Consider the following 17,257-nt stretch of genomic DNA (forward strand, 5'->3'; position numbering starts at 1 on the left):
CATTGGTATTTTTTCGTGACCCGGAAGCGATCTTAAGTAGTAAGCAGTTGTCATAGATACACCTATGAGCGGTTTCGGATGAATTCATGAATCCTATGAATTCATTCCTCGGCCAGATTCGGCTTGAAGTCGTTCATCTTCGGATGCGGCGCCGCGCGCGTTGTTACAAAATCTGCCGTGCACACCGCCAGGCGAAATGGGCCCTTGCGCATCCAACGCGCGCGACCGCCCACACCGCGATGACGTAATTTTTGCCGTGCGGACGCGTCGAGTATAAACCAGGCTTCACTCTGAGACAACAATTGTGTTGTGATGGTCCCTGTTAAACAAATGAACTAAACTTTAAAACAAAAAACTAAATCCTAGTATTTCTCTTGAAAGTATATCTTTAAAAAAAGGTAGTCACTTTTCAGTCTATTTGAGCTTCCCTTAAACTGTTCCTGTGATACTATGAGCAATAATTTGACAATTAAATATCAAGTGTCTGCTTTCAACGAGACCAGGATTATGCCTGTAGCCCAAAGGGTTCCAGAGCTGCAGCCATTTCATTTTGTTTATATCATTTTCAGCTTGTTAAGGGATTGAAGTTAATAATTTTATAATTATCATTATTACTTTGAGAGGCACGTTCTACTGTACAATAGTATTATAGTTCTGTCACAACTTCATAAAGATAAACCAAACTTTTATTCCTGACAGGCTGTCACAAAAACTGAGTACTTCTGAGTTTCTGTATGATATGATAACAGTTTTTTCTCTAACTAAATAGTGAAATGCTTGTGAAGTGATCTCTCAGAGCAGCTCTAGAGAAAAAGTTCATGTGCTCATGTCCTCATATAGCGAGATGTCAAACGCTGAAAACCCAAGCATTGCTCGTGTAGTTGACAAAACCGCACCATTCATTCACAGACACGCAGAATTCATATTTAAATAGTCTTTTTTGCTGTCTAGGCATGGGCATGAGCTGAGCACACCCAAACGTTTTCCTTGCCCACCCAATCAGAATTTAGGAACGGATAGCGTTGATCTGTTCTTACGATTTGTGCATTGATTAAAAGCAATCTGAGGTGCGTTCTGTGTTTAAAGGTTTGATGAAGGGCTGTAGAATGCTCCAAACAACCACAAAAATAACACAGAAATTGCATTATTATTTCATTTATTAACTGAAAGTAATGAAGAGGCTACTCGCGCGCTTCAGTCTGTAGCAGGAAAGCAGAGGCTGACAAACACGAAAACGGGCAGAAATGTTTGCGTGCTACCAAGGTGTAAATTACAAGGAGTAGTATCTTTGTGAATATGCATCTTCATATTTACTTGTAAATATTAATGTACATCTGATTTTATTTTTGATTCATACCAAGTGGAAATTAGCTAGAAAACCTCGCTCATTTAATGTGTTGAATGTGAATTTATTGCATTGGATGAAACAAGAATATAATGTAAGTGTTTATAATGAATATTCAGTTGAAATCGTGCCCTCTTCGACCTGCTAATGCTGTTAAACTGAATATACGATGCAAACTGCTTGAATAAGAGGGCTGAAATAAGAATGCGCTGTTCATCTTTCAGTCAGTTAGGGGCTATTCACATAGAATGCTAGCCGAACTTAGTCCCGCCCACAACATTTGAGGTCGGGAAGTTCGGTCTAGACTTGATCCGTTGTGGAGCAACTATGTTCAAACCAGAGCTGTTCGGACCAAACAAAGATGACTGCCGCTGGAGAATTGAGATTGTGTAGATTCCGCCATCACGTCTGTTATAGAAGATATCGGCAGTGCATTAATTTTAAAAGAGGAACAGAGAACAGCGATCAAGGCATTTGTCGACCGGAAAGATGAATGAAGAACATGCGTAACTTACTGCGTTGCTCTGATTGGTTGTAGGTCTATCCAATTGAGTGCAGAGGCATTTTCTTTCCTGGTTCAGTTGAAACAAGCCCCTTAATCACAGCTCAGTGGAGCAGTATCAGACTTATATTCTGACTAGAATCTGAGTATGACGACGTCAGGCTAATAGAACGCAGTTTTGCGGTTAAAAACACGAGACGCATGTCTAGAGGTGCATTTTTAAAAGTTATTTTAACTTGAGTACCGCATTTTAGAAAGCATCATCATAGACAATACTTCCAAAAGTATGGAAGCGAGATGCGAGTGCAACAGTCAAACCCTAGGGTCTAGGGTGATGTTTACATTAAAAACGATGGAAAAGTAACGCAATGGAATGAAAATCCATTCTGTGTGGCATTTAATTGCCCCTTCCATGCAATTAAAGTTACATTCATTGCTATAACATTAGGCTTCAAATTAGTTTTCTTTCCAAAAAGAAAAGTGGAAGTCTTAGCATTTTATTTAAAGTGGAAATAAGATAAAAATGGTCTTGTCATGAGATGTGTTATAAATAAATATAGTTATCTATCCCCTCCCCAGAATGGTTAGGTACACATTTTCAAAAAACAACTTTTTCAAATCAATAACTATTTGGGGAAACTAAATTATAGGCAAATAAAATAAGTTACAAATATTTAGCACACCATTGGCATTAACTATAGTAAGCCTTGCTTGACACTATTTTCTCCTATTTCATTTTGGTATGAATGTTTAACTCAAGTATGATCTCATGATCAAACAATTATGTAGCATGTAGCATTTCAGAAGAACTTACGGGAAGAACCCCAGGCATTTTCTCTCCATTCTTCACCCAGCAACATCCCTTTACGTCCATCTTTTGCCAATTCATCCGATTCCCACAATTTTTTTGCAGGAAGTAGCTGCAAAAAGGGTCAATGTGGCAATCACTTTTTGCAAAGTATACAACAACAGGAAAAAGAAAAAAAATCAAGAATCAAGAAGTGGAGTTGAAATACGTTAAAGGATTACAAGGAAATCAACACTTTTGATACTGGTCAAAAAAAAGATTCAAAAGGACTATTAGACTCAGAATTACAACTGGCTTTTTAAAAACTCTGATCACATACCTCACCCATTCCACGAGACTCCAGAGCCAAGGCTTGAAAGTCATAATTCATCTCATCCACAGCGCGCACCTAGATAAAGCACATTTTATTTTCACCAGGATAGAGCCAGAATGTCTAATCTAATACAAAAACTATACTCCCATAAGAGTGCAACTAAGAGTGAACCATGATTTGCTACTTGCAAGTCAAAAGTAGGTATTAAGTATTACCGGGATGAAATATACATTAAATGATTCTCAAAACTAAAGACAGACTTGGGAAGCCACAAAACTCCTATTTTGATTTTGCAGTCTTTAAGATGTGAAAAATTGTAGAAGAAGAAGTGAAAAACACAGGTAGGGACAAAAAAAAAGAATTTTCAGAAAGTATATCAATGGAAAGATTTGTGGTCAATATGTTAATACATTATGAGGGTGGCCAGCGGTTCACTTGATTTCCGTTTTTATGTACACAAAGGTGGAGAAATTTGAGCTGAGGGCAAGATAAAATGTCGCAGGATTTGATTGTCCTGCTTCCTTTTAACAAAACTCTTACCAACAAAATAGTTATTCAGAGTTAAGAGAATTTTGTTAAGAGTTGCTTTGTAAACACCTATTTTACTGAAAATGCATGTCTAAGAATTAGGCTATGTTCAGACATCAGAATTTCTCTTAAAACCGCTCTTTTCAGGCAGACTGTCCACATTATTAATCGCAAGTGATCAAATAAGATTTGTGTGCCCCAGACATAACCAACCTATCTGCATGGGTTGTTTTGGTAACAACGTAGGCATACCCACGGGCCACATGTGTGACGTGGCTTTCAAAACGAATGTGGAAAAAAAAAATAGTTGAGCAATTCCAGCGTTTATGGTGTGACATTTGCAGTTAAAACTTGAAATATAAATTCTCAGAATATATTTGTTACAAATATATTGAACCATCTTTTTATATTTTTTCTAAATTCTGCCTTGACAAAAATAGTTCCGACATCAGAAAAATATCAGTCTATAAACACATTTTACATGAGTGAAATACTAGGGCTGCCCCCTAATAGTAGACTAAACATTAGTCGACCAAAATTGTATTGGTCGGTTAGTCGCAGAAAAAAATAACTCAACATGAAGTGGCGAAGTCACGCTGTCCGTTAGGGACAGATCGTTAACGGCGGGTCCTTGTGGTAATTACAGTATGTCGGGCAGGAAATCAAAATGTTCGCCTTTCATCCACCGACCTCAAATATGGCTTATTTGAAACATGTATTAGAAACTTTACTTGGCCACTCACTCTAATGTTAATGTAGATAAGTGTGTGCTATTATTAGGCACAAATCCAAGTGTATGCACAGTGTGGAGGCTTAAGTATTTGCTTTTACTGCATGACATGGAGGTGCTGGTGCAATAACTGCCACTTTTTCTGTTTAACAACTTAAAATACTCGATTTTACAGATTAGAGTAATACATAATTTAAAACTGTAAAGGGCCTACTTTTGTGTAAACTATTTTGTAAAACAAACAAAACAAACAGGATGCGCTTTGTCGTCTCTGTCTCAGTGAACAAATCCAATTGAAAAATGAAAAACCAATTAGAATAAAAAAAATAAAAAACTCTAGGATTACATAATCCATATGAAAGGTGCATTTCTCTCTAAAAGCGTCCACTATACTGTGGAGATGGCGAGTCTGCATCGTCAGCTTCATCCTTGCAGCAGACTGACTCAGAAAACACTAGTTAATTGATAAACAATTAAACTGTCTCCTTGCTATTTTTTCCCCGACACATTCATAATCATTACTTTTGCCAGTGCTTTGTGGCAAGCTTTATGAATGCGCTTGAGCGTAGAATAGGCTATATGTTAAGCCTATGTATATTAAAGGCTCATTATGGTTTAGTATTCCCCCCAGCATATATTTAAGTAATTCAATTAATATAAACGTGCGATTAGACGACTAATGGCTTGAATGAATGATTACAAGTTGACTAGAAAAATCTTTAGTTCGTTGGCATCCCTAGGAAACAGGTTATGGACGTGCAAAAAAGTTTTTGGGAGACAACATATTTTGTCGACTTTTTGTGAATTCAAATGCACAAACCAGAAGCAACAATATACATCGAATGGATTTTATGTTATGAGGTGGCTCTCCTCATAACATAAAATATCTATTTAAATTTTCATTTTCGCAGAGAAAAAAAAAACCCGTTTCAGATGTGACAACTCTCCGTTACGTACGTGACCGTTCTGGAAGTAGAATTCATCCGACTACGGAAAGGCGTATAATGCTTTAAAACCTTTGAAAGAGACCTCTAGTGGGTATTTAAAAAAAAAAAAACTTTGACCTCTCAGTTAATCGAATTAAAACTGAAATCGTACTGCAAATGGTTATAGATTATTTACAGCATTTTCATGCCAACTTTCATGCTGTCAAGTGTAACCAGTGTGGGACTCGCATTAATATAAATCTACACCAATCTACATCAGAGACGGATGTGGTTGTAACCTAAACATTTTAATGATCTAACGGAGCGATGCAGCTCCAATCAAGATCATTTAAATGATGGCGCCAGTGTGTGTGGCTAGCCGTCTGCTGCTCCCGGTTGCATGGATGTTTGTCTTGCTTTTATCGTCTATTTTAAATACTGCAAACTCTCTATTAGTGTACGATCGCCAAACACTTCTTAGCATTAGATCGGCTTTTGATAATACGCCGATCTATATTGTGAACCGGGGTGGAACAAACAATTCAACCCCTCCACCGTTCCTTCGTGGATTACCTGCCTATCTCTGCCGAACCCCATGCTCTCTCGGGAGGAAGAAGCGGTTCAGACGCCGTGGCAAACGAGGTGGTCTGCTGGTTAAAATAAAGACTTTAATGGCTTTGTTCCCGAATGCCGACCCTCGCTGGATTTTGGGAGATCTCGACGTGGATTGTCGTCGGTATGTGCTTCAACGCTCTTGGGGTCCGACGTATAGGTGGTTGGTACCTGTGACTGATGTGGATGTGGATAAAGAGCCTCCGGTCATAATTTATCGGGCATCCCGTTTTAAAAGAAGTGTGGACGCAACTCTCCATCGGTCTTTGGTCCGTGAATCTTCGTCGTTGAAAGACTCAACTCCTGTGAGGATAGCCTTGGTGAATGCTAGATCACTAGCTAGCAAGTCCTTCATATTGAATGACTTTTTTACTTCTAAAGACTTGGACATGTTGTGTGTGACTGAGACCTGGATCGGTGTTGGTGAGTCAAGTGTTTTTTCTGAAGTTTTACCTCTGAACTGTACCTACTTCAATTCTCCACGGCTTACGGGACGAGGAGGCGGAGTAGCAACTATTTTTAAAGAACAGTTAAACTGTAGTCATCTGCCTTCTTCCTCCTACTCCAGCTTTGAACTCAGTGTTTTTGAATTAAGTCTGAGTTATCCAGTGTTGTGCACTGTTGTTTATCGCCCACCTAAATATAACAAGGACTTTATCGATGATTTTTCTGATTTTGTAGCCGGAATCATGACTAAATATGACCGGGTTTTAATTGTGGGGGATTTTAATATCCATGTGTGCTGTCCCGCCAAGCCTCTGGCCAAAGCTTTTTTAAATCTTGTGGAGTCTTTTAACTTAACTCAGTTTGTCGTTAGTCCCACACATATAGGTGGACACACTTTAGATTTGGTTTTGACCTATGGCTTGCCTATTAGTAACATTAATGTCTGTGATGCCACGTTCTCTGATCATTTGCCTGTTTTATTTGAGATATGTATTTCTCGTGATTCTAAAGTGACTGTTCCAAAACGCTGTCGGGCGATTAATCCTTCAACTGCTCAATTATTTTCTGAGGCTTTTAATGCAATTGAGGTCGATTATTCAATGCCCTCATGTGTGCTTAATACTGAAGATCTAACTTCATCGTTCTTTTTAACTTGTCAAAGTATTTTGGATACAGTTGCCCCTTTTAGGACGGTTCGAGAAAAATTTAGAGTTCAACAGTGGCTGAATGCTACTACTCGAGCTATAAGGCTGGAATGCAGACGGGCGGAACGCCGCTGGAAGAAGGATAAATTACAGATTTCATTTGATATTTTAAAGTACAATTTGTCTAAATATCAAAAAAGTGTTAAATCTGAGAAATCAAAGTATCTCTCTAATGTTATCTGTAATAATTCCCATAAGCCAGCTGTGCTGTTCAGTACTATTAATGCTATTTTGAACACTCCCCAAGCTACTTGTTTAGAGCCTTCTGCCGAATTGTGTGAACATTTTTTACATTTTTTTATTGATAAGATTGAAGCTATTAGATCTAACATATCCTCTCCATTGACTTTATCCATTTCCTCTGAGTGCCCTGCTGTTTTTAATCAGTTTGCGCCGGTGTCTCTTGTCTCACTGAGAGAGATCTTTGTTAAAATGAAATTATCCTCATGTTGTATGGATATTGTTCCTCCACGTCTTTTAAAAGACTCATTTGAAGCTATTGGCCCTACTGTACTTGCGATTATTAATAGTAGCCTGGCCTCGGGAGTTGTATCTAAGTCTTTTAAACATGCAGCAGTGGAACCAGTAATCAAGAAATCTAACCTGGATTCATCAGTCTTTGCTAACTTTAGACCTATTTCGAAGCTTTCGTTTCTGTCTAAATTACTGGAGAAGGTTGTATTTGGACAATTGAATGCATTCCTAGATCTACACAGTATCCATGAAGTGTTTCAGTCTGGTTTTAAGTCCTTGCATAGTACAGAAACTGCACTGTTGAAGGTTTCTAACGACTTGTTACTTACTACTGACTCAGGGAACTGTGCGATTCTAATTTTATTAGATCTCTCGGCTGCATTTGATACCATAGACCATAAGATCTTGATTGCACGCTTAGAAAAATGTGTTGGTGTTTGAGCCTGTCTAATGTACAGGGGCAAACTGTTCCAAAGCTTTGGTCCGGCTACTGCAAATGCTCTTTCACCCCTGCTCTTCAGCTTTACCCGTGGGACAACTAAGAGAAAAATGGTCAGCAGACCTAAACGCTCTTGACGGAGCATACGACTTGATCAGTTCAGACAAATACTTAGGTGCAAGACCATTTAGAGATTTAAAAACAAACATCAAAATCTTAAAATTAATCCTAAAATGGACAGGCAATGCTTAAAAGGGTACTGCGTTGGCATGGTTTAAATAGTACTTGTCTGAAAGAACGATCTCAGTTCGCCTTGGAGAATTTGCCTCCTCAACGGCTTTTTACATGTGGGGTCCCCCAGGGCTCCAATTTGGGGCCTATTTTGTTTGCCCTGTATTTGCTCCCCCTGGGACATATTTTTAGGAAATTTGATATCTCTTTTCATTGCTATGCAGACGACACGCAAATTTATCTGCCTTTGAAAAGAAAAGACACTCCTATGTTAGCGCCTTTATTACGGTGTCTTGAGGAAATTAAGGCCTGGATGGCACTGAATTTCCTAAGTTTTAATGAAAATAAAACTGAAGTCATGTTGTTTACGCCGGGTGGCACTTATGAATCCTTACAGTTGGATCTTGAGGAATTGAATCCACTAGTGAAACCTCATGTTAAAAATGTAGGTGTTATTATGGACTGTGATTTTAAATTGGATAAACAGATTAACTTGGTAGTTAAATCTAGTTTTTTCCAATTGAGACAACTCAGCAAGGTGAAATCTTTCCTGTCTTTTATAGACTTTCAAAGACTTCTTCACATTTTTATCTCATCGCGTCTGGATTATTGTAATGGCCTCTATATAGGCATTAGTCAGGCCTCTCTCTCCAGACTGCAGAGGGTCCAGAATGCAGCAGCTCGCCTGTTGACGGGTACACGAAAGCGGGAACATATTACCCCTGTTCTCTCCTCTCTTCACTGGTTGCCTGTCCATTTTAGGATTAATTTTAAGATTTTGATGTTTGTTTTTAAATCTCTAAATGGTCTTGCACCTAAGTATTTGTCTGAACTGATCAAGCCGTATGCTCCGTCAAGAGCGTTTAGGTCTGCTGACCATTTTGCTCTTAGTTGTCCCACGGGTAAAGCTGAAGAGCAGGGGTGAAAGAGCATTTGCAGTAGCCGGACCAAAGCTTTGGAACAGTTTGCCCCTGTACATTAGACAGGCTCAAACACTTGCTGTTTTTAAATCTAGTCTTAAAACGTATTACTTTAGTCTGGCATTTGACGCTATGTGAGAGTTGTTTTATTGCTTTTATTTTTGTGCTGTTGATTGTTTGTATCATTGATAGAGGATATACTTGTACAGCACTTTGTTAAACACTTGCTGTTTTTAAAAAAGTGCTTTATAAATAAACTTTGACTTTGATTTAAAATGGGTGGCTGTCATAAAAACTTGTTTTAATGACACATTTATTCAAACATACATTAAATAATAAAGATACTAACAGATAACAAGTGACAAGTATTACCACCACATTAAAGAGTGTCAAAATGGAATTTATTGTTTATATTCACAAGTCCTTTTTGTTAAGTCAAGTCTGAAGTAATTTTAGGTTGAGTCTGAAGTCTATTAAAATGCGAGTCATTTAAGTGCCTATCTCTGGTATCAGCCATCGATATTTATCGGCTGATTTTTGATCTATTTAAAACCATAGGCATATCGGCTATAGTATGAAAAAGGGCAATATAGCAACCCAATGGTTTATTAATTAACTGTGTGAAGGCACTGAGTTGTATAATGTCTGTTGCATAATGCAATGTTTTTCTCTGGGTAAACCAATTAAACACTTGCTAAAAGAAAATGAAATCTGTACAAAATACAGCAGTGCTTGACAATAAAGACTGCCTGGGGCCAGCGTGAACGACACTCGGGACAATTGACGGAATTGTCCAGTGTTACATATTCACGAAAGTTTATCTTTTGCACATGTTTTTAAGCATTGCGAATTTAATAAATCGCAAGAAGACACGAAAGAGAACTCAATTCTACTCACTGTGTGAGAAGTTGTGCGTGCAACACAAAACCAAAGCACACTCCCAGAAAGTCTTGTATTAGACAGCACGCAAATACTGAATTGAGTTCTCTTTCTCACTTCTAATTCACACAAACTTATATCAAAATGCCCGTCTTGGCAAGTATCCTTGTAAACATAGTCGGTTATGTCTTAAAGGGGACCTATTATGCAAAATTCACTTTTACATGGTGTTTTGGTGATTGGCAGTGTGTGTTCACAACCACCCAATAATGATAAAAATCCACCCAGTGCTTTTTTTTAAATCCCCATAAATCATAAGCACTGTCTCAGAACAAGCCGTTCGTAGATTCTGGGTGACGTCACTTTGTCCAGAATCTGCGAACGGCTTGTTCTGAGACAGTGCACTGTTTCGACGCCGGAGCAGGTGTAGACAAGAATGACTCCCAAGCAATTGAGGTGTTTTTTTTGTTTGATGTAAGAATGAACATAGCAGTCGTCATTAACTCCCGACATCCAATGATCCAGCTTATAGTCTCCGGGGCGATACTGGTCAAGGCAGTAATGAAAGGGAGAGTGCGCACTTTATTACAGTTCAGAGTTCATTTTACGGATATAAAGTTCACCAGTTTATTAAGCACCCCCTGAAAAGGTCTGTATAAATTTGTTTACTGTTAGTTGTAACAGTGTTTTTGTGTAATTCGCCATGTATGTTGATGATAATGTGAGTGAGAGAGAGAGAGAGAGAGAGAGAGAGAGAGAGAGAGAGAGAGAGAGAGAGAGAGAGAGAGAGAGAGAGAGAGAGAGAGAGATCAATAATTTATAATTATTCATAAATCAATAATTTATGAATAAGACTTTAATGCGCAGTTCTTATACTTTGTTTATTCAGCTCTTACGGTGATTTTCTGGAGTAAAACAGATGCTTCATTTTTTGTTTGAAGTACAATAAACTTCATAAAACTCCTCAGTAAATATTTGGCCATCATTTGGACGAGGTCCGCTACAGCAGACTTATGCTAATAGTGGATAAAAGCAAGAAGACAAATAAGTTATAACCGTAATTAAACAAAACTATACCTGTCCTATCTCCATACAGCACATATTCTCTGGCTCTGTGGGCATTATTTTCCGACTTCGGGTCGAACTGAACACCGCTACTGAGAGTTTCTGTTCTGATATTATCATTCCATGAGATAAGATTGTCCTGACACCGGAGCACGAGGTCTTGAAGCTCCGCCCTCATCTTGAAAGGGGGCCAGACACACAAGCTAATTTGCATTTAAAGCGATACACACAAAAACGGCGCACTTTTGCTCACCACCCAAAAGTGGCAATTTTAATATCCTGAAATTTTTTTTTATCTGTGGGTTTATTTTGAAAACTTTACATACACACTCTGGGGATTTCAGAGACTTATTTTACACCTTGTAAAAAGGGGCATAATAGGTGCCCTTTAAATTAACGGAAGCAGTTGAGAAATAAAGCGCTTTTGTACTAGCAGGGCCTAAAACTGCAGTGAACCAAAGACAGTCTCAAAATCCCGGTTTGAAATCGCTGGTGTTTCTGACGTCACAAACTACCTTGTAACCATCAACGAGTGGATCTCTGAGCTGGTGTGAGAGAGTGGAAGCAGGGCTAATAATGCATATTCACAGAACCATGTACACTAAATGAGGCAAGGTTGTAGTTACATTCAAGCTATTTGAAGACATCATGATTTTTTTTTCAAGGAAAAAACTTTTAAATATGTAATTTAGGTGGTCAAAGATGAGTTTTAAGGGATAAAGTGATTGACTACATGAGGATTAAGAAAATGTACCGGCCATAAAACTATTTTTGCAAAAACAGGCAGTAATGACACAATCATTTAATTTTGGTTCTCTATTGCAATATCTATACCACAGCTAAAACTACTAGCCTAATACAAATGTAAAACATTATTGAAGTAAACAGTCAGTAATAAAATAACAAATAATCAAATTACAAGCAAAAGCGCAAATTAATACAACAAAGCTAAAAATGAAATAAACAGTGCTATTCAGGTTGGTCTGGCAGTAGTTTTCAAGTACAGAAAATTAATAAGGCAAGCACATGTAAAATAATACTATTCACTGTGTAAATTAAACAAGTTAAAAAAGTTATTCAGTCAAGAGCAGTGAGTGATTTTTTCTTTGTCCTTTGTTGTTTGATTAACATTAAAAACACACATCAGCAATAATATTAGGCCACTGTCACTTTAAGAGTGAATGCACGGATCTAATATACTGATACTGTACACAAGTTTACTTTCTTAAAGGGATAGTTCACTTTGAAATTAAATTTTGGTATGTTTTAGCTTACCTCAAGGGCATCCAAGATGTAGGTGTCTTTTTTTCCGCAGTAGTTTCAATTTTGATATTTTTAGGTCAAACCGTTCTTGTCTGTCAGTCATATAATGCAGGTCGATGGTCACTTGTCTCAAACAGCATGCACAGAGTCCAAATTAAAACAATTCCCCGTCGTCCAAATTACTCACACAAACCGCTCGTTTCGTGTCTTAGGCCATCAATGTGTACTTACGATGGGGAATTGTTTAATTTGGACGACGGGGAATTGTTTTAATTTGGACTCTGTGCATGCTGTTTGAGACAAGTGACCATCGACCTGCATTATATGACTGACAGACAAGAACGGTTTGACCTAAAAATATCAAAATTGAAACTACTGCGGAAAAAAAGACACCTACATCTTGGATGCCCTTGAGGTAAGCTAAAACATACCAAAATTTTATTTCAAAGTGAACTATCCCTTTAACCGGTTTCGTTTACCTTAGACATTATCGACTGTTTACTAGGATACTCCAATTTTTTTTTACTTAATTTGTGCACTCAAGTAGAAGATGTAAAATAGAGCTCAGTTTAGTATTTGCACGGTCCCAGAAAACCAAGTCTCAGACGGCGCGTTTCGGATGTGTGCGCGCACCAAACTTTTTTTTTATTACACGAGTAACAGAACGAGCTCCCTTTCACATCTTCGTCAAGGCTTAAAGGGATAGTTCACTTTGAAATTATTTTTTGGTATGTTTTAGCTTACCTCAAGGGCATCCAAGATGTAGGTGTCTTTTTTTCCGCAGTAGTTTCAATTTTGATATTTTTAGGTCAAACCGTTCTTGTCTGTCAGTCATATAATGCAGGTCGATGGTCACTGTCTCAAAGAGCATGCACAGAGTCCAAATTAAAACAATTCCACCGCCGTATATCTAGTGTATATATCTATGCACCAGTCTGCGTACACGTCAGATCAGATCATTCGGACATGGCTGTGTATAAGAGGTAAAAACGATATAAATACTGTTCGTTTTCTCACACAAACCGCTCGTTTCGTGTCTTAGGCCATCAATGTGTACTTACGATGGGGAATTGTTTAATTTGGACGACGGGGAATTGTTTTAATTTGGACTCTGTGCATGCTCTTTGAGACAGTGACCATCGACCTGCATTATATGACTGACAGACAAGAACGGTTTGACCTAAAAATATCAAAATTTAAACTACTGCGGAAAAAAAGACACCTACATCTTGGATGCCCTTGAGGTAAGCTAAAACATACCAAAAAATAAATTTCAAAGTTAACTATCCCTTTAAACTTTCGTGTCGATGCAGCACTGGCCTGTCAACTGTCCTGAGCGTCATTCGTTTGTTCATGCAATGTTAGAATTCAAAAATGTTACTGGCCATCTGGCGAGTGACACCATTTCATATACTCGCCAACACCGATTTTTACTCAGATTTGGTGCTTGGCGAGTGTTAAGTTTAGGCCCGGTGTACTAGTATATTGGATCCGTACAGCTCTTAAAGGGATAGTTCACCCAAAAATGAAAATTAGCCCATGATTTACTCACCCTGAAGCCATCCTAGGTGCATATGACATTCCTCTTTCAGACGAAAGCAATAGGAGTTATATTAAAAATATCCTTTCAAGCTTTATAATGGGAGTCAATGGGTGTATTTTTTTGGAAGTCCATCAAAGCGCATTCATCCATTATAAACGTGCTCAACACGGCTCTGGCGGGTTAATAAAGGCCTTCTGAAGTGAAGCAATTCGTTCATGTACGAAAAATATCCATATTTAAAGCTGCCGTCGGCAACATTTTTTTGATCATATTCAGTGTAATCGACACTATAATCCGACAGAACAACATAAATAAGGTGGTTTTAGAAAAAAACCCGAGCTTCTAACTCCACCTGGAGCGTGTTATTTGTTTTGCAAAAATCCAGCGCTCCCGCTTCATCAGGTCCAATCAGCGCAGGGGGGTGTGAGATCTGACTGTCAATCACAGGTCGTGCACACGCCACAGATCCCCCCTCACTCGCGCACGTTAATATCACATGCACACGCCACGCCTGAAGTTCGCCTGGAGATTGCATGAAGCGTGATGGCGGAGAGAAAATCTACTAACAAGCTTCCAATTCCTCGGTTATTGCTATCTATGGATAGATTAGCCAGGGCTGCCTACCTCCGAGTCCATGGTGTTGATAGATGCTGAAGAGACGGACGCGTTCACAGAAAATCAGGTACACACGCACAGTGACGCACTGACGAGCACGACCTCGATGGGAGGGTGCTCGCTGGTAGTGGGGAGGGGCATGAGAGTTGTAAACATTCAAAATTTTGGCTAATCGACCCAATCTGCCAGACTTGCCGACGGCAGCTTTAAAACTTTATCGACTAAAGTAACTAGCTTCCGGCAGACGACCGTACGCAAGTCGAGTAACCTTTGAACTAATGGTTAGTTCCTAATGACGAATGCGTTTGCCCAGTCCTGTTTGTTTGAACCGCGAGAGGTGTCAAAGCTTACGCTACTCCTACATCTTCTGTCATACATCGTCAAGTGTTACTCTTTTGGCGTAAGTCGACTTGCGTACGGCCGTCTGCCGGAAGCTAGTTATTTTAGTAAAATACAGATATTTTACTTACACGAACGCAGTGCTTCACTTCAGAAGGCCTTTATTAACCCGCTAGAGGCGAGTCGAGCACGTTTATAAATGAAAAAAAATATACCCATTGACTCACATTATAAAGCTTGGAAGAGCAAGGATATTTTTTTTTAGATAACTCCGATTGTATTTGTCTGAAAGAAGAATGCCATATACACCTAGGATGGCTTCAGGGTGAGTAAATCATGGGCCAATTAAAATTTTTGGGTGAACTATCCCTTTAAAGGTGACATAATATGCCCCTTTTCACAAGATGTAATATAAATTTATGGTTTCTCCAGAATGTGTCTGAAATTTCAGCTCAAAATACCCCCCAGATCATTTATTATAGCTTGTCAAATTTACCCCTTTTTGGGTGTTAGCAAAAACGTGTGTCCATTTAAATGCAAATGAGCTGCTGCTTTTAGACGCACCTGGACGTTTCTGAATGGTTAGTGGATACATTTATGTCCAACAACAGAACAGTTTGCATGCTTTGCTTGAACTTTTGCCTTTGCTTTAGAACTGGTTACACTTGTGTCGCTTGCGAAAACCAAATGGTGGTGTCGTGGGTGGAAACGTGCAGATTAATGGGCGGTAATATTATAATAAGATCCCCTTCCTACATCAGAAGGGGAGCAAAATCTGATCGGCTTATTTTTTTAAATGGCTGCAGAGAAAGGCTTACCAAAACAAAGTTACTGGGTTGTCACTTTTCACGTTTTCTGGGTTGGTAGATGCACCGGGGACCCGATTATAGCACATAAACTTATGTCCCCTTTAAAGTGACAGCAGCCTGATAGCTGTCTGTTTTAATGTTAATCAAACAACAAAAGTCCCAAAAACAAAACCATAATAATCACTCATACTCCTGACTAAATAACTTTTGTAACTTTAATAAGGATTAATGTATATTTTATTTATACAATGAAGAAAATATTTTACATTTGGTTATTTCTGTACCTGAAAAGCACTTTATTTCATATGGATCTTTGTTCTGTTGTATTTATGTTGACCTGTTAAATGGATCCATCATCCAACCAATGTTCAATAGAAATTATTTGATGCAGCAATAAACTAGCTAGTAGCCTATACCTTAATGCACGCGTTTGTGAACTTTGTTCATTTAAAACAATCAAAATGCTAATCTATTTTAATCACAAAAGCTCAAATAAGAGATTAAGAGACAAATATCGGTATTGGAATCAGCCAATAATGGTTTGTTAAAATCGGTCTCAGCTAAAAAAAAATACCTATTGGTGCGTCCCTGAAATGAGCATTATCTGACATTTAAACATAGTTTTGGCTATTTGTCCTGCAGTACGCCTGTGCCTGTTGAAAAGCAAATGACAATCTAAATATTTTTCCACCCGTTAACATAAACTACGCTGAGATACACCTTCTGCAGCTATATATTAAATGTTTATCATACACAATCCAAAAACATGCAGGTAAGCTCTCCCAATTTATCTCTCGTTCTCATTTAGGCTATTCAAATACTGCAAGAACATCTGTAGGTTAAATCTCCACGATGTTCTCGTTGATACTAGAATGTAATTTCAAAAATGTTTTTATTATAATCAATTCATTTCTAAAATGTTATGATACGGTAAGACTGAAACAGATCACAGTAGGCCACAGTATCAGTCATCTGCAATAGGTATACATACGTGCCAGTCATAGCTATGGCTAGGCATAGGATTTAATACAAAATGTCTGTAACGGTCACATCCGTAACACATTATTATGGTTGTTCAGAGCAAAGAAGGGAGATGATTTGTTAATCATAATAAGAATGGACATAATTTGGCTTTGTGCAGAAAGATACTGGTTAATTGTATTAATTATTATTATTATATGATATAACTTAAATTTAAAACGTTATGGACGTGATGCAGCACTGAAGCATTCTGACTCCATAGATCTTGTCCTTATAAATCATCGCTGTTAAAACAGAATATAATTTTTTCAGACAGGTCTCCATCTTTCTACAAAATGCTTACTGTAGACAAATAAAATAAAAAATAGGTGGCCTTTGATCTCTCTTTTGAAAAAAATGAAACAAATGTAATTTTACTATCAGTGCACACCTCATGAGGTGGATAAACATGGTGATTTTCTTAAAATTTCTATTACAGCAGTAAAATACAGACCTAAATAGGTTTGTTGTAAAAACAAAACAAAAAATTATGGTAATGTTGACATTTGCATGGAATTGCTCAGGTACATCATCTCGTTCTCCAAATAAGCGCCCTGTTGAGTCCCGGAGAAGAACTCCTCAGTTGCACAAGAAAAACTCAGCGACGGCGGAGACGGGTATATATTGTAATGTTCTGTGCTGCAGTCGTGGCCGAAACCTTTGGACATACCGTTTGAATACTGCATGAATACTTCTGACATAACATTTTGATGTTATCGTTGTATGTTGTGTTAAGAGGGACACA

The 17,257-nt window shown here is 38.2% G+C and overlaps 1 protein-coding gene and 1 long non-coding RNA gene across 9 annotated transcripts in view; one reads left to right on the forward strand and one right to left on the reverse strand.

The window, feature by feature from the left end:
• Positions 1-17,257, reverse strand: part of pum2 (pumilio RNA-binding family member 2) — a 110,770-nt gene that overhangs the window by 90,990 nt on the left and 2,523 nt on the right. For all 8 annotated transcript variants that reach the window (XM_082148454.1, XM_082148451.1, XM_082148456.1 and 5 more), the window contains exons 3-4: positions 2,975-3,043; positions 2,662-2,767 (exon numbers count right to left, since the gene is read on the reverse strand). In XM_082148454.1, coding sequence (XP_082004580.1) covers positions 2,662-2,767; positions 2,975-3,043 — 175 coding nt within the window. The remainder of the gene's footprint in view (positions 1-2,661; positions 2,768-2,974; positions 3,044-17,257) is intronic.
• The window catches only part of LOC309482942, a 212,103-nt gene that overhangs the window by 80,924 nt on the left and 113,922 nt on the right, over positions 1-17,257 (forward strand). The gene's annotated exons all lie outside the window — the stretch shown is intronic.

This window comes from Leuciscus leuciscus (assembly GCF_965113295.1).
Source record: "Leuciscus leuciscus genome assembly, chromosome: 19".
NCBI classification, from domain to species: Eukaryota; Metazoa; Chordata; class Actinopteri; order Cypriniformes; family Leuciscidae; genus Leuciscus; species Leuciscus leuciscus.